General features: G+C 42.2%; 1 protein-coding gene across 4 annotated transcripts in view; it reads left to right on the top strand.

Annotated features, from left to right (window-relative positions):
- Positions 1–1521, top strand: part of ARMC2 (armadillo repeat containing 2) — a 193542-nt gene extending 192021 nt beyond the window's left edge. For all 4 annotated transcript variants that reach the window (XM_077289590.1, XM_077289591.1, XM_077289589.1 and 1 more), the window contains exons 17-18: positions 604–755; positions 1012–1521. In XM_077289590.1, the coding sequence (XP_077145705.1) occupies positions 604–755; positions 1012–1166 (307 nt within the window). In that variant the 3' untranslated portion in view covers positions 1167–1521. The remainder of the gene's footprint in view (positions 1–603; positions 756–1011) is intronic.
- Positions 1522–18963: the final 17442 nt, after the last annotated feature.

Here is an 18963-nt window from a genome sequence, read left to right as displayed (position 1 = left end):
GAAGAAGTACCTAACCCTAGTGAAAACCAATTAGGTCCTAAATACTGTGATTGCTAATATCTCTACAATGGAGAGATGAAATAATTAAAAAAAAAGCTACAGATATTATTACATCCTGTTTCTAGTTGAACATGAGAAATATGGTGAAGGTTCCTCTTTAATTCTGCAGCCAGCCATCAATAGTCAGTGCAACACAAAGGCTATTAAAGGCACATGATGCAATATGTTCAATGAAGCCCAATTGTAAAAATGATTTGTAGCCCCAATTACATGTCAACAACATTGTCCACAAAATGGAACAACCCATTTAATCTTATCTACAATGTCTGTTTTATTAAATTATTTGGATAAGGATTTCTTTCTTTTTTTTTTTTTTCATTTAAGAGGTTTCTTAAAACACTTTGTACCTATCCATCTAATCCAGTTGTCCCAAGTCCCCATTTCTTCCTCAATTGCACATTAGTAACAATTGTATGAAGTAATGGTTGAGCATGCCGACTGCCCCACTATACAACTCTTGAGGATATTCAGAAACAGCGAATATGAGCATTTATTTTTATGGAGAAAAAAAAAGAAAATAATCAGAACACTTATTATAACCAGGTTGGTTGAGTGCCTGCGTGACTTTGGGTGCTCCGACTGGCAGCTGGCTGGGTTAGTGTGCAAAGCTTTCTGGAATTTCATGGATGATGCAGGACTGATCCTTGGATTGGAAGAGACCAATAAACTTTTGGACCTGTTGTCCTCTTTCCTTGGTAAGACTGTGGGTGAGGGAGTGCACGTTAAGTTTTTTAAGCATAAAAAAAATAATTCCAATATTTATTAGTGACTTTGAAACAAGTTTATTGCCTCATATTTTCTACCTGAGAAGTCATTGTTTTTCCTGTTCCCAGCTTTATTGTGTTTCAGGGGCATTTTCTTTTGTTTATATCTCTTTGTCCCCCATGGGTGCAATTATTTATAATAATCGTATCTTCACTTTTTATAAAGAGATTTTTTTTTTTGTTAAAGATGAACAGATCGCACTTGATCACCGATGGAATGTAGACCTAATGGACTACCAGAGAGAATGCTGGGAAGTCGAATTTAAACCTGTGGCTTCACAGCTCTTGGACAAAATCCACAGCCATCATTCATATCTGGAGCCCTTGCCAGGTCCGGTGTAGACTCATTGTGAATATGTGAACCATCTTAGCCTGACCTTCAGAAAGTGTGTCTTTTGCCCTAGCCTCAAAGTGTATAGTAATTTATTGATTGTGGAGCAATTGTCTCTAGTGTAGCTCAGATGTTTTGTGGTGAACTACTAAAACACTCATAAGTAAATGTTTGAGAAATGTATATTCATCAGCTGGAAAAGTTGACCATGTTTCTAAGTATCCATGTGTTTTTGGCATTAAAACTGGATCATTTTGGAAGTGAATTTTGTGCTACAGAATTATTGTTTTGAGGCCTTCCAACGTTCTTAAAAAGAAAATATTGCCCAGTGTGACTAAATACCTCACTGAGCCAAACCCAACCTTACTGAACAGAGCAAACTTTCTATTGGGCCTTGCAAGCCAAGAAAAGGTGATGCCTGAGTCATACTTGGTCGTAGTCCATACCGGCATTTCAAAGATAAATAAAATTATGTGAGGTGCCACCTCTAAAAATAAGCGGAGCTGAAGGAGACCATCAGAGAGAAAATATTGCTGTATTGTGACCGAATATTCATGTTCACTCCTATAAATAAAAAAGTGAACTATCCCATTATGTAATCAGAGAGGAAAGGTCACCGCCCGCAAAAACAATGATACTGGGGCGAAACCCGTTGGAAGAAGATTCTGTCCTCAGTAACTGGGTTACCCAATAGGCAGAATGACTTCGCATGAGAGCATGGGACAATAGATGTCTATCATATAGTTATATATCGGCTAAACATGTATACTCTATCTTGTAAGAAAATTAACATTGCCCAAACAGAAAAAATGCATTACATCTATACGTAATAAAATATCAGATGAGGCTTAAGTCAAGGAAGGATAATAAATTGGAGCTGTCTCACCAATTGCTTTAGTCCGCTTGCCCAAATAGCGCGTCCTCCTGGATGATCCTCCAGAAAAGAAATGGGATGATAGATACCCCTATCAGTCCCTAAGGGGCTAGATTTAAACTAATCCCCCAAGACTCCTCCCCTGACAAGGGCAGTCCACAACTACCAGTAGGCTGAAAGGCCCTGTACTGTCCCTTAAATACAAGTTCCACTGCTATTCATCCAAGAAAAATCACCAGGGGACTAACTTGTATTCATTATTAGATACTGAGGTGCTAAGTGCTAAATACATCAGTGGGTCCCTCCACTTCTGTTGTGGACTGCCCTTGTCAGAACAGGAGTCTTGGGCGATCAGTTTAAATATACACTCCCTGACAGAAGTTATGTCGCTTATCCACGTTATGTAAATAAAAGCTTATAACCTGACGTTAAATTCATCCATTGGTTGTATAAATTATTCTTTTGAAAGCTGAAACCCTCCGAAATGTGGTTTAGGTTAAGAAAATAAATTGGCATCAATGCAGAAATATTGATCAGTTAATGGACACAGAATGGTCAGATTTTGGCAAGACAAAAGTTTTGTCGCCCACAGAAAGTAATGTGACATTCAAGCAAATAATTAACTTAAAATAGAAATGTACACTCACTGGCCACTTTATTAGGTACACCTGTCCAACTTCTTGTTAACACTTAATTTCTAATCAGCCAATCACATGGCGGCAACTCAGTGCATTTAGGCATGTAGACATGGTCAAGACAATCTCCTGCAGTTCAAACCGAGCATCAGTATGGGGAAGAAAGGTGATTTGAGTGCCTTTGAACGTGGCATGGTTGTTGGTGCCAGAAGGGCTGGTCTGAGTATTTCAGAAACTGCTGATCTACTGGGATTTTCACGCACAACCATCTCTAGGGTTTACAGAGAATGATCCGAAAAAGAAAAAAAATCCAGTGAGCGGCAGTTCTGTGGGCGGAAATGCCTTGTTGATGCCAGAGGTCAGAGGAGAATGGGCAGACTGGTTCGAGCTGATAGAAAGGCAACAGTGACTCAAATCGCCACCCGTTACAACCAAGGTAGGCCTAAGAGCATCTCTGAACGCACAGTGCGTCGAACTTTGAGGCAGATGGGCTACAGCAGCAGAAGACCACACCGGGTACCACTCCTTTCAGCTAAGAACAGGAAACTGAGGCTACAATTTGTACAAGCTCATCGAAATTGGACAGTAGAAGATTGGAAAAACGTTGCTTGGTCTGATGAGTCTCGATTTCTGCTGCGACATTCGGATGGTAGGGTCAGAATTTGGCGTAAACAACATGAAAGCATGGATCCATCCTGCCTTGTATGGAGCATCTTTGGGATGTGCAGCCGACAAATCTGCGGCAACTGTGTGATGCCATCATGTTAATATGGACCAAAATCTCTGAGGAATGCTTCCAGCACCTTGTTGAATCTATGCCACGAAGAATTGAGGCAGTTCTGAAGGCAAAAGGGGGTCCAACCCGTTACTAGCATGGTGTACCTAATAAAGTGGCCGGTGAGTGTATGTTGCATAACATTGGTGAATGAAGTTGTGGTGCTATTAGAGTCATATTTAATATTTTGTGTGACTTCCATGAGCTTGAAGGACGGCATCCATGCGGTTCAACAATGATTCATACAATTTATTAATGAAGTCATCAGGAATAGCAAAGAATGCAGTCTTACATGCCTCCCAGAGTTCATATAGATTCTTTGGTTTTCTCTTCCAAGCTTCCTCTTTCATCCTACCCCAAACATGCTCAATGATATTTATGTCTGGTGACTTGGCTGGACAGTCCTTGAGCACCTTGATCTTTTTTGCCTGGAGGAACTTTGTTTTAGAGATGCATGTTTGAGACCATCCTGCTGCAGAATTTGACCCCTTTTATGATTTGGAATATAAGAGGTAGCTAATACTTCTTGATATTTTAGGCTATTGATATTGCCTTCCACTTTGCAAAGGTTTGGCACACCCCCATACTGACTGTAACCCCAGACTATGATCTTTCCACCACCAAATTTAACTGTTTTTTTGGATGTATTTTGAATCCATACAGGCTCCAGTAGGTCTCCTGCAGTATTTGCGGCGGCTGTGGTGTAATTCTACTGAAGATTCATCAGAGAAATCCACTTTTCCAGCGTCCATTTGTTTAGCAGGCTATGGAACTTTGCAAATGCCACACGTTTTTTTATTTGCCTTTTATTTAGTGCTGGCTTCTGGGCACTGATTCGACCATGGAGGCCATTTCGAGACAGAGTCCTACAAACTGTTCTAGTTGACACAGGGACTTGAGGTGACCAGGTCTGTTGGAGCTCTGCTGCAGTGGAAGAGGGGCTTGCTTTGGATTTTCTAACCAACAAACGTTCCTCTTGAGCAGTTGTCTTGCAGGGTCTGCTGGACCTGGGCTTGTCAAACACATCTCCAGTCTCTTCAAATCTTTTTATAATTCTTTGTACTTGATGCTGAGACACATTAAAGGTGCCATCCACCTCTGCAGTGGATCTGGTCTTCAGCCTCTTGATAATCCAGGCTTTGGTTGCAGGGTGGATTTTTGGAATGTTGTCAGAGCTCAAGTTGCAGTTCAAGTGAAGGTCTGGGGTGCTGGGTTTCTTTTTATACACACACACTAATTAACCGATCATTTACTGAGCACAGTTGAGGATGTAAACTAGGATTGGGTGCATTATATGACCAGGCGACAAAACTTTTGTCTTGCCAAAATCTGACCATTCTGTGTCCATTAACTGATCAGTATTTCTGCATTGATGACAATTTATTTTCTTAACCTAAACCACATTTCGGAGGGTTTCAGATTTCAAAAGAATAATGTATACAACCAATGGATGAATTTAACATCAGGTTATAAGCTTTTATTTACATAACATGGATAAGGGACATAACTTCTGTCAGGAAGTGTAAGTTTAAATTTGGTGTTATCAATCATAGTCTCTGAAAAAGGCCAAGAAAGCAAAAATTCTGCCAGGGTATGTAAACTTTTGAGCACAACTGTAAGTGACACATTGATGGAATCAGTTTCTGTCCCTACACTATCCTGTTCTCAAATTACATGTTAGAAACTGCTAAAATGGCCCAGTAGAATGCTGATCCAAGGATCTATCCAACTTCCCGCAGGGGCCTGGAAAGATTTTTTTCTATCTTATAGCAAATTAGATTGATCAAGACTATCGTTGATTCATGAAGAGGAATATGTCTCTTCGTGAATCTGGAGCATCGGGTGAGCAGCTTACACCTCTGTGTGCACATCACCCCAAACTCTACTCCAGGCCCTACTGCAGAAAGATTTGTGGCGTAGAGAACACTGCCGCTCGTCATGAATTTGACGAGCAGTGGTAGCAACTCTCCCAACCCATCACACTTCCACCTATTTCATTGGAGCTTGGAGAAATTGTTGTGAAGACCCCAAAAATCGCAAAATTTAGGTGCAAGTTTAAGTTGTGCCTCAATTTTGCAACTTTTAAAAACTTTTACGACAGAATTCTGGCATGAAAGTTTTGATGTATTGGGTCCTATACAGTGCAGACCAAAAGTTTGGACACACCTTCTCACTTAAAGATTTTTCTGTATTTTCATTACTATGAAAATTGTACATTCACACTGAAGGCATCAAAACTATGAATTAACACATGTGGAATTATATACTTAACAAAAAAGTGTGAAACAACTGAAAATATGTCTTATATTCTAGGTTCTTCAAAGTAGCCACCTTTTGCTTTGATGACTGCTTTGCACACGATCTGCCCGCGCCTATTAACTAGTTAAATGCCGCTGTCAAACGCAGACAGCGGCATTTAACCGACGCTTCTGGCCGGGCGGCCGGAAATGAGCGCATCGCCGACCCCCGTCACATGATCGGAGGTCGGCGATGCTTCTACATTGTAACCATAAAGGTCCTTGAGACCTCTATGGTTACTGCTCCACGGTAGCTGTGAGCGCCACCCTGTGGTCGGCGCTCACAGCACACCTGCTTTTCTGCTACATAGCAGCGAACATCAGATCGCTGCTATGTAGCAGAGGCGATCGCGTTGTGCCAGCTTCTAGCCTCCCATGGAGGCTATTGAAGCATGGCAAAAGTTAAAAAAAAAAAGTAAAAAAAAATGTGAAAAAAAAAAAAAAAAGTTTGAATCACCCCCCTTTCGCCCCAATCAAAATAAATCAATAAAAAAAAAATGAAACCTACACATATTTGGTATCTCCGCATTCAGAATTGCCCAATCTATCAATGAAAAAAAGAATTAACCTGATCGCTAAACGGCGTAGCGAGAAAAAAATTCGAAACGCCAGAATTACGTTTTTTTGGTCGCCGTGACATTGCATTAAAATGCAATAACGGGCGATCCAAAAAACGTATCTGCACCGAAATGGTATCATTAAAAACGCCAGCTGGGCACTCAAAAAATAAGCCCACAACCGACCCCAGATCATGAAAAATGGAGACGCTACGAGTATCGGAAAATGGCGCAATTTTTTTTTTTTTTTTTTTTTTTTTTTTTTTTAGCAAAGTTTGGAAAAATTTTTCACCACTTAGATAAAAAATAACCTAGTCATGTTAGGTGTCTATGAACTCGTACTGACCTGGAGAATCATAATGGCAGGTCAATTTTAGCATTTAGTGAACCTAGCAAAAAAGCCAAACAAAAAACAAGTGTGGGACTGCACTTTTTTTGCAATTTCACCGCACTTGGAATTTTTTTCCCGTTTTCTAGTACACGACATGGTAAAACCAATGATGTCGTTCAAAAGTACAACTCGTCCCACAAAAAAGCCCTCACATGGCCAAATTGACAGAAAAATAAAAAAGTTATGGCTCTGGGAAGGAGGGGAGCGAAAAACGAACACGGAAAAACGGAAAATCCCAAGGTCATGAAGGGGTTAAATGAGAAGGTGTGTCCAAACTTTTGGTCTGTACTCTATATTTAAAAGGTGTTTTTTTTTCCTTTATCTGAATTAGCTGACATTAGAAAAAAAGTTGAACTTTATGGATTTAGGTCTTTTTATTCAAACCATATAACAATGCCAGAAACACACAGTGCAGCAAGCATGTAAACAGTTGTCTGATGCAAACTTAAATGAAATCTGACAGCACGTTTCTGCTACCTCATCCGAGAGCAGCAATAATGTATGCAAAGAGAAGCTGAATCCAGCAATGTATCACTTGGATTACTGGGTGCAGCCATTCTCACACAATCAGAGCTTTTAGATTTAGAATGAAGTAGAGCTGAGAAAGCTAACCCCGCCCACACCAGGCTCTGTATATACAAAGTCCATAGACAGTGAGCTGCATGTCACAGAAGGGGGCGTTGCCAGACCAGGAGTCTGGTGCTGCTGAGTCACAGCAATGATAAGCTCCTGGTGCTGTAACAATCATTGCAGGCAAACAAAACCACATAGCTTGATAAGAGAGGCATCACTGAAATCTGTGTTTTAACCCCTACAGCATGCTATCTTCAGATTACATAGCATACCTTCTTGTTTGTGATTAAGACATATGGAAAGGTTTAGCTGCACGTCTATCATTTATAAAATGTATATGGCTTAGAATAGAGGTTTTTGTATACAGTTGAATTGTATACTGCTGGACAGTTGGGTCTATGGAATCAAGACTTATCCCAGCCAAACTAATGCATAAAGGATACATATTTGGCATCTTATTTGTCCACTAAAGTCTATAGACATGTTTGCATATACACTAGGATATGTTCCTGACATATATGCCAAAGTGTCTAGTGGATACAGCTCTTAGCCTTTCCCTAATTTATGTCCTTCATTGCAGGTAGATGGAAAAGTCATAAGCATTTTGCAACACAAGTTAATATATGTGATCATTTTTAACCCCTTCACCCCCAAGGGTGGTTTGCACGTTAATGACCGGGCCAATTTTTACAATTCTGACCACTGTCCCTTTATGAGGCTATAACTCTGGAACGCTTTGACGGATCTTGGCGATTCTGACATTGTTTTCTCGTGACATATTGTACTTCATGTTAAAGGTAAAATTTATTCGATATAACTTGCGTTTATTTGTGAAAAAAATGGAAATTTGGCGAAAATTTTGAAAATTTTGCAATTTTCCAACTTTGAATTTTTGTGCCCTTAAATCACAGACATATGTCACGCAAAATACTTAATAAGTAACATTTCCCACATGTCTACTTTACATCAGTACAATTTTGGAACCAAAATTTTTTTTTGTGACGGAGTTATAAGGGTTAAAAGTTGACCAGCAATTTCTCATTTTTACAACACCATTTTTTTTTAGGGACCACATCTCATTTGAAGTCATTTTGAGGGGTCTATATGATAGAAAATACTCAAGTGTGACACCATTCTAAAAACTGCACCCCTCAAGGTGCTCAAAACCACATTCAAGAAGTTTATTAACCCTTCAGGTGTTTCACAGGAATTTTTGGAATGTTTAAATAAAAATGAACATTTAACTTTTTTTCACACAAAATTTATTTCAGCTCCAATTTGTTTTATTTTACCAAGGGTAACAGGAGAAAATGGACCCCCAAAGTTGTTGTACAATTTGTCCTGAGTACGATGATACCCCATATGTGGGTGTAAACCATTGTTTAGGCGCATGGCAGAGCTTGGAAGGGAAGGAGCGCCATTTGACTTTTCAATGCAAAATTGACTGGAATTGAGATGGGACGCCATGTTGCGTTTGGAGAGCCCCTGATGTGCCTAAACATTGAAACTCCCTACAAGTGACACCATTTTGGAAAGTAGACCCCCTAAGGAACTTATCTAGATGTGTGGTGAGCACTTTGACCCACCAAGTGCTTCACAGAAGTTTATAATGCAGAGCCGTAAAAATAAAAAATCATATTTTTTCACAAAAATGATCTTTTCGCCCCCAATTTTTTATTTTCCCAAGGGTAAGAGAAGAAATTGGACCCCAAAAAATGTTGTGCAATTTGTCCTGAGTACGCTGATACCCCATATGTGGGTGTAAACCATTGTTTGGGCGCATGGCAGAGCTTGGAAGGGAAGGAGCGCCATTTGACTTTTCAATGCAAAATTGACTGGAATTGAGATGGGACGCCATGTTGCGTTTGGAGAGCCCCTGATGTGCCTAAACATTGAAACTCCCTACAAGTGACACCATTTTGGAAAGTAGACCCCCTAAGGAACTTATCTAGATGTGTGGTGAGCACTTTGACCCACCAAGTGCTTCACAGAAGTTTATAATGCAGAGCCGTAAAAATAAAAAATCATATTTTTTCACAAAAATGATCTTTTCGCCCCCAATTTTTTATTTTCCCAAGGGTAAGAGAAGAAATTGGACCCCAAAAAATGTTGTGCAATTTGTCCTGAGTACGCTGATACCCCATATGTGGGTGTAAACCATTGTTTGGGCGCATGGCAGAGCTTGGAAGGGAAGGAGCGCCATTTGACTTTTCAATGCAAAATTGACTGGAATTGAGATGGGACGCCATGTTGCGTTTGGAGAGCCCCTGATGTGCCTAAACATTGAAACTCCCTACAAGTGACACCATTTTGGAAAGTAGACCCCCTAAGGAACTTATCTAGATGTGTGGTGAGCACTTTGACCCACCAAGTGCTTCACAGAAGTTTATAATGCAGAGCCGTAAAAATAAAAAATCATATTTTTTCACAAAAATGATCTTTTCGCCCCCAATTTTTTATTTTCCCAAGGGTAAGAGAAGAAATTGGACCCCAAAAAATGTTGTGCAATTTGTCCTGAGTACGCTGATACCCCATATGTGGGTGTAAACCATTGTTTGGGCGCATGGCAGAGCTTGGAAGGGAAGGAGCGCCATTTGACTTTTCAATGCAAAATTGACTGGAATTGAGATGGGACGCCATGTTGCGTTTGGAGAGCCCCTGATGTGCCTAAACATTGAAACTCCCTACAAGTGACACCATTTTGGAAAGTAGACCCCCTAAGGAACTTATCTAGATGTGTGGTGAGCACTTTGACCCACCAAGTGCTTCACAGAAGTTTATAATGCAGAGCCGTAAAAATAAAAAATCATATTTTTTTCACAAAAATGATCTTTTTGCCCCCAATTTTTTATTTTCCCAAGGGTAAGAGAAGAAATTGGACCCCAAAAAATGTTGTGCAATTTGTCCTGAGTACGCTGATACCCCATATGTGGGTGTAAACCATTGTTTGGGCGCATGGCAGAGCTTGGAAGGGAAGGAGCGCCATTTGACTTTTCAATGCAAAATTGACTGGAATTGAGATGGGACGCCATGTTGGGTTTGGAGAGCCCCTGATGTGCCTAAACATTGAAACTCCCTACAAGTGACACCATTTTGGAAAGTAGACCCCCTAAGGAACTTATCTAGATGTGTTTTGAGAGCTTTGAACCCCCAAGTGTTTCACTACAGATTATAACGCAGAGCCGTGAAAATAATTTTTTTTTTTTTTCTCAAAAATGATTTTTTAGCCCCCAGCTTTGTATTTTTACAAGGGTAACAGAATAAATTGGACCCCAAAATTTGTTTTCCAATTTGTCCTGAGTACGCTGATACCCCATATGTGGGGGGGAACCACTGTTTGGGCGCATGACAGAGCTCGGAAGGGAAGGAGCGCCATTTGGAATGCAGACTTAAATGGATTGGTCAGCAGCCGTCACGTTGCATTTGCAGAGCCCCTGATGTACCCAAACAGTACAAACCCCCCACAAGTGACCCCATATTGGAAACTAGACCTCCCAAGGAACTTATCTAGATGTGTTTTGAGAACTTTGAACCCCCAAGTGTTTCACTAAAGTTTATAGCGCAAAGCCGTGAAAATAAAAATTCTTTTTTTTTTTTCACAAAAATGATTTTTTAGCCCCCAGTTTTGTATTTTCACAAGGGTAACAGGATAAATTAGACCCCAAAAGTTGTTGTCCAATTTGTCCTGAGTACGCTGATACCCCATATGTCGGGGGGAACCACTGTTTGGGCGCATGACAGAGCTCGGAAGGGAAGGAGCGCCATTTGGAATGCAGCCTTAAATGGATTGGTCTGCAGGCGTCACGTTGCATTTGCAGAGCCCCTGATGTACCCAAACAGTACAAACCCCCCACAAGTGACCCCATATTGGAAACTAGACCTCCCAAGGAACTTATCTAGATGTGTTGTGAGAACTTTGAACCCCCAAGTGTTTCACTACAGTTTATAATGCAGAGCCGTGAAAATAAAACATCTTTTTTTTCCCACAAAAATGATTTTTAGCCCCCCAAATTTTTATTTTCCTAAGGATAACAAGAGAACTTGGACCCCAGAAGTTGTTGTTCAATTTGTCCCGAGTACGCTGATAACACATATGTTGGGGTAAACCCCTTTTTGGGCGCACGGGAGAGCTCGGAAGGGAAGGAGCACTGTTTTACTTTTTCAACGCAGAATTGGCTGGAATTGAGATTGGACGCCATGTCGCGCTTGGAGAGCCCCTGATGTGCCTGGACAGTGGAAACCCCCCAATTCTACCTGAAACCCTAACCCAAACACACCCCTAACCCTAATCCCAACGGTAACCCTAACCACACCCCTAGCCCTGACACACCCATAATTCTAATCCCAACCCTAATCCAAACGTAAATGTAATCCAAACCCTAACTTTAGCCCCAACCCTAACTTTAGCCCCAACCCTAACTTTACCTCCAACCCTAGCCCTAACCCTAACCCTACCCCTAACCCTAACCCTAAACGTGACTGAAATACGTGGCACTGAAATACGTGGCACTGAAATACGTGGCACTGAAATACGTGGCACTGAAATACGTGGCACTGAAATACGTGATACGTGGCACTTAAATACGTGGCACTGAAACACGTGGCACTGAAATACGTGGCACTGAAATACGTGGCACTGAAATACGTGGCACTGAAATACGTGGCACTGAAATACGTGGCACTGAAATATGTGATACGTGGCACTTAAATACGTGGCACTGAAACACGTGGCACTGAAATACGTGATACGTGGCACTGAAATACGTGGCACTGAAATACGTGGCACTGAAATACGTGGCACTGAAATACGTGATACGTGGCACTTAAATACGTGGCACTGAAACACGTGGCACTGAAATACGTGGCACTGAAATACGTGGCACTGAAATACGTGGCACTGAAATACGTGGCACTTAAATAAGTGGCACTGAAATATGTGATATGTGGCACTTAAATACGTGGCACTGAAACACGTGGCACTGAAATACGTGATACGTGGCACTGAAATACGTGGCACTGAAATACGTGGCACTGAAATACGTGCAACTGAAATACGTGGTACTAAAATATGTGGCACTGAAATACGTGATACGTGGCACTGAAATACATGGCACTGAAATACGTGGCACTGAAATACGTGGCACTGAAATACGTGGCACTGAAATACGTGGCACTATGACTGTCAGAAAATGTTCATTAAACGGTTAGGGGTGAGGTTAGGGGTAGAGTTAGGGTTAGGGTTTGGATCCCTTTATCACCTTGATGGTGGTGGGTGGCTTTTCAGTGTGTTTTCTGTTTTTTTCGATAAAAATGCATGCGTTTTTAACGCAAACAAACGCATGTGCTTAAAAACGCAAGAAAATACTGCAGGTTGTATTTCTGAAAATGAACGCATGCAGAAAAAAACCGCATGCGTTTGAAAACGCGACCAAACGCGTACAAAAAAACCGCATGCGTTTTCAATGTTAAATATAGGGAAAAAACGCATGCGTTTTTTTGTGCAAAAAACGCTGCAGACAAAAACGGAAGTGTGAAACCAGCGACGCTTTTTATAGCAAAAAAGTTTTTGCGTCTCCACATTTTGAGACCTATAATTTTTCCACATTTGCTCCACAGAGTCATGTGAGGTCTTGTTTTTTGCGGGACGAGTTGACGTTTTTATTGGTAACATTTTCGGACACGTGACCGTTTTTGATCGCTTTTTATTCCGATTTTTGTGAGGCAGAATGACCAAAAACCTGCTATTCATGAATTTCTTTTGGGAGAGGCGTTTATACCGTTCCGGGTTTGGTAAAATTGATAAAGCAGTTTTATTCGTCGGGTCAGTACGATTACAGCGATATCTCATTTATATCATTTTTTTTATGTTTTGGCGCTTTTATACGATAAAAACTATTTTATAGAAAAAATAATTATTTTGGTATCGCTTTATTCTCAGGACTATAACTTTTTTATTTTTTTGCTGATGATGCTGTATGGCGGCTTGTTTTTTGCGGGACAAGATGACGTTTTCAGCGGTACCATGGATATTTATATCAGTCTTTTTGATCGCGTGTTATTCCACTTTTTGTTCGGCGGTATGGTAATAAAGCGTTGTTTTTTGCCTCGTTTTTTTTTTTTTTTCTTACGGTGTTTACTGAAGGGGTTAACTAGTGTGGCAGTTTTATAGGTTGGGTCGTTACGGACGTGGCGATACTAAATATGTGTACTTTTATTGTTTTGTTTTTTTTATTTAGATAAAGAAATGTATTTATGGGAATAATATATTTTTTTTTTTTCATTATTTTGGAATATTTTTTTTTATTTTTTTTTACACATTTGGAAATTTTTTTTTTTACTTTTTTACTTTGCCCCAGGGGGGGACAATACAGATCGGTGATCTGTCAGTTTGCATAGCACTCTGACAGATCACCGATCTGATTGAAGTGCAGGCTGCTTCACAGTGCCTGCTCTGAGCAGGCGTCTGTGAAGCCACCTCCCTCCCTGCAGGACCCGGATCCGCGGCCATCTTGGATCCGGGTCTGGAGCAGGCAGGGAGGGAGGTAAGACCCTCGCAGCAACGCGATCACATCGCGTTGCTGCGGGGGGCTCAGGGAAGCCCGCAGGGAGCCCTCTCCCTGCGCGATGCTTCCCTGCATCGCCGGCACATCGCGATCATGTTTGATCGCGGTGTGCCGGGGGTTAATGTGCCGGGGGCGGTCCGTGACCGCTCCTGGCACATAGTGCCGGATGTCAGCTGCGATATGCAGCCGACACCCGGCCGCGATCGGCCGCGCTCCCCCCGTGAGCGCGGCCGATCGGCTATGACGTACTATCCCGTCGGCGGTCATACGGGCCCACCCCACCTCGACGGGATAGTACGTCAAATGTCGGGAAGGGGTTTTTAAAGAACATACTGCCTGTTAGATCATGGGAAAATGCTCTCAGCACAATTTGTCCCAGCTATGGATACAGCTTGGTAAAGGGAAATTAGTTTTTTGTTATTAACTACACAGAACAAACAAAAACGTATAAGGTGACTATAACGTGTAACCTCAGCAGCACCGAAGACGTCATTATGTCAGCTACAGCTGGGTCTTTCCCAAATCTGTTCATTAATGATCTCGCTTGTATCATGGCTGAAGATTTCACACCTTATCAAAGTAAACATACACCGCTCATGACTTAATGGTGCAAACATGAGATTAATGATTATTTGGCATTTCATGCTTCTAGAGTTTTTAAGAAAAGTAAGTGTAGAAATAGTCTAAGGGTGTTTCTTTTTAAGTCACTTTTCTTTTTTGTCTTAACCCCTTTCTGCCATTGGATGTATTATCCCGTCCACGTGACCTGGGACTTAATTCCCATGGACGGAATAGTACGTCATAGGCGATCAGCCACGCTCACGGGGGGAGCGCGGCCTGGGTGTCAGCTGATTATCACAGCTGACATCCGGCACTATGTGCCAGGAGCGATCACGGACCGCTCCCGGCACATTAACCCCCAGTACACCAATCAAACATGATTGCAGTGTTCCTGTGGCATAGGGAAGCATCGCGCAGGGAGGGGGCTCCCTGCGTGCTTCCCTGAGATCCTCAGAACAACGCGATGTGATCGCGTTGTTCCAAGGGTCTCCACCGTTCTCTTCCCTGCAGGCCCCGGATCCAAGATGGCCGCGGGGGTCCTGCAGGGAGGTGACTTGCGAGCGCCTGCTGAGAGCAGGCGCCGGCAAGCCTCCTGCACTGCCTGTGTCAGATCAGCGATCTGACACAGTGCTCTGCAAAGTGTCAGATCAGCGATCTGACACTACATATTGATGTCCCACCCTGGGACAAAGTGAAAAAAAAAAAAATTACACTGTGTAAAAATATTTTAAAATAAATCCTAAATAAAGAAAAAAATATATACCGTATATACTCGAGTATAAGCCGACCCGAGTATAAGCCGACCCCCCTAATTTTGCAACAAAAAGTGGGAAAGCTTATTGACTCGAGTATAAGCCTGGGGTGGAAAATGCAGCAGCTACCGGTAAATGTCAAAAATAAAAATAGATACCAATAAAAGTAAAATTGAGACATCAGTAGGTTAAGTGTTTTTGAATATCCATATTGAATCAGGAGCCCCATATAATGCTCCATGCAGTTCATTATGGCCCCATAAGATGCTCCATGCAGTTGTTTATGGCCCCATAGATGCCCCATATCATGCTCCATGCAGTTCTTTATGGCCCCATAGATGCCCCATATAATGCTCCATGCAGTTCTTTATGGCCCCATAGATGCCCCATATAATGCTCCATGCAGTTCTTTATGGCCCCATAGATGCCCCATATAATGCTCCATGCAGTTCTTTATGGCCCCATATAATGCTCCATGCAGTTCATTATGGCCCCATAGATGCCCCATATAATACTCCATGCAGTTCTTTATGGCCCCATAGATGCTTCATAGAATGCTCCATGCAGTTCTTATGGCCCCATAGATGCCCCATATAATGCTCCATGCAGTTCATTATGGCACCATAGATGCCCCATATAATGCTCCATGCAGTTCATTATGGCCCCTTAGATGCCCCAAATAATGCTCCATGCAGTTCTTTATGGCCCCATATAATGCTCCATGCAGTTCATTATGGCCCCATTGATGTCCCATAGAATGCTCCATGCAGTTCTTTATGGCCCCATAGATGACCCATATAATGCTCCATGCAGTTCTTTATGGCGCCATAGATGCCCCATATAATGCTCCATGCAGTTCATTATGGCCCCATAGATGCCCCATATAATGCTCCATGCAGTTCATTATGGCCCCATAGATGCCCCATATAATGCTCCATGCAGTTCATTATGGCCTCATAGATGCCCCATATAATGCTCCATGCAGTTCATTATGGCCCCATAGATGCCCCGTATAATGCTCCATGCAGTTCATTATGGCCTCATAGATGCCCCATATAATGCTCCATGCAGTTCATTATGGCCCCATAGATGCCCCGTATAATGCTCCATGCAGTTTTTTATGGCCCCATATAATGCTCCATGCAGTTCTTTATGGCCCCATAGATGCCCCATATAATGCTCCATGCAGTTCATTATGGCCCCATAGATGCCCCATATAATGCTCCATGCAGTTCATTATGGCCCCATAGATGCCCCATATAATGCTCCATGCAGTTCATTATGGCCCCATAGATGCCCCATATAATGCTCCATGCAGTTCTTTATGGCCCCATAGATGCCCCATATAATGCTCCATACAGTTCATTATGGCCCCATAGATGCCCCATATAATGCTCCATGCAGCTCTTTTTGGCCCCATAGATGCTCCATGCAGTTATTTATGGCCCCATAAGATGCTCCATATACAAATATGCCCCATATAATGCTCCATGCAGTTCATTATGGCCCCATAGATGCCCCATATAATGCTCCATGCAGTTCATTATGGCCCCATAGATGCCCCAAATAATGCTCCATGCAGTTCTTTATGGCCCCATATAATGCTCCATGCAGTTCTTTATGGCCCCATAGATGCCCCATATAATGCTCCATGCAGTTCATTATGGCCCCATAGATGCCCCATATAATGCTCCATGCAGTTCATTATGGCCCCATAGATGCCCCATATAATGCTCCATGCAGTTCTTTATGTCCCCATAGATGCCCCATATAATGCTCCATACAGTTCATTATGGCCCCATAGATGCCCCATATAATGCTCCATGCAGCTCTTTTTGGCCCCATAGATGCTCCATGCAGTTCTTTATGGCCCCATAGATGCCCCATATAATGCTCCATACAGTTCATTATGGCCCGATAGATGCTCCACATAACATTGTGCCATAATGCTGCTGCTGCACTAAAAAGAAAAAAAAAATGACATACTCACCTCTCGTCGCTACCCGCTGCTCCTCAGCTTCCCGTGTCTCCGAAGTAACTGTGAACAGTCACTGCAGAGGACGCGGAAGACGGAGCGTCAGTGGAACGCGAGAGGTGAATATGAAATACTCACCTGCTCCTGGCGCGCCTGATGCAGTCCCTGCATGTCGCACGGTCTCCGGGCGCGGCAGCTTCTTCCTGTAGTGAGCGGTCACATGGTACCGCCCATTACAGTAATGAATATGCGGCTCCAACCCTATGGGAGTGGAGTCCACGTTCATTACTTTAATGAGCAGTACCAGGCAGTGACCGCTGAACAGGGGAAGAAGCTGCCGGCGCCAGAGACCATGGGACATGCAGGGACTATGTCAGGAGCGCCGGGAGCAGGTGAGTATTTGACAGTCATCGCTTCCCCTCACCCGCCGACCCTCCCGCCTTCCATGACTCGAGTATAAGCCGAGAGAGGCACTTTCAGCCCATTTTTTGGGCTGAAAATCTCAGCTTATACTCGAGTATATATGGTATATATTGTTCAAATAAATACATTTCTTTATGTAAATAAAAAAAAATAATAATAAAAGTACACATATTTAGCATCGCTGCGTCCGTAACGACCCGACTTATAAAACTGTCCCACTAGTTAACCCCTTCAGTGAACATCGTAAAAAAAAAAAAAAAAAAGCGAGGCAGAAAACAATGCTCATCATACCGCCGAACAAAAGTGGAACCACTCAAAACATCATCTTGTCCCGCAAAAAACGAGCCGCCACACAGCGTCTTCAGCAAAAAAAAAAAAAAAAAAGTTATAGCCCTCAGAATAAATTGATGCAAAAATAATTATTTTTTATAAGTTCCAAAACTTAAAAAATGATATAAATGAGATATCGCTGCAATCGTAGCGTAGCGTTTTTGCTCATTCTGCCTCACAAAAATCGGAATAAAAAGCGATCAAAAAAGTCACGTGCCCGAAAATGGCACCAATATAAACGTCAACTCGTCCCGCAAAAAACAAGACCTCACATGACTCTGTGGACCAAAATATGGAAAAATTATAGCTGTCAAAATGTGGAGGCACAAAAACTATTTTTTTCAATAAAAAGTTTTTTAGTGTGTGACAGCTGCCAAATATAAAAACCCGCTATAAAAACCCACTTTAAAATTAAATCAAACACCCCTTTATCACCGCCTTAGTTAGGGAAAAATAATAAAATTAAAAAAATGTATTTATTTCTTTTTTCCTATAAGGGTTAGGGCTACAGTTATGGTTGGGGCTACAGTTAGGGTTGGGGCTACAGTTAGGGTTGGGGCTAAAGTTAGGGCCTGGATTACATTTACGGTTGGGATTAGGGTTAGGGGTGTGTCAGGGTTATGGTTAAGATTAGGGTTAGGGGTGTGGTTAGGGTTGGGATTAGGGTTAGGGGTGTGTTGGGGTTAAGGGTGTGTTGGGTTAGGGGTGTGGTTAGAGTTGGAATTAGGGTTAGGGGCATGTTTGGGTTAGGGGTGTGGTTAGGGTTATGGTTAGGGTTGGGATTAGGGTTAGGGGTGTGTTAGGGTTGGAGTTAGAATTGGGGGGTTTCCACTGTTTAGGCACATCAGGGGCTTTCCAAACGCGACATGGCGTCGGATCTCAATTCCAGCCAATTCTGCGTTGAAAAAGTAAAACAGCACTCCTTCCCTTCCGAGCTCTCCCGTAGGTCCAAATAGGCGTTTACTCCAACATATGGGGTATCAGCGTATTCAGGACAAATTGGACAACAACTTTTGGGGTCCAATTTCTCCTGCTACCCTTGGGAAAATAAAAAATTGGGGGCGAAAATAACATTTTTGTGACAAATATGATTTTTTTATTT

This window comes from Ranitomeya variabilis, chromosome 2, assembly GCF_051348905.1.
Source record: "Ranitomeya variabilis isolate aRanVar5 chromosome 2, aRanVar5.hap1, whole genome shotgun sequence".
Classification (NCBI taxonomy): Eukaryota; Metazoa; Chordata; class Amphibia; order Anura; family Dendrobatidae; genus Ranitomeya; species Ranitomeya variabilis.
The sequence above is the reverse complement of the archived record's forward strand: the minus strand, read 5'-3'. Positions and strand labels throughout refer to the sequence as shown.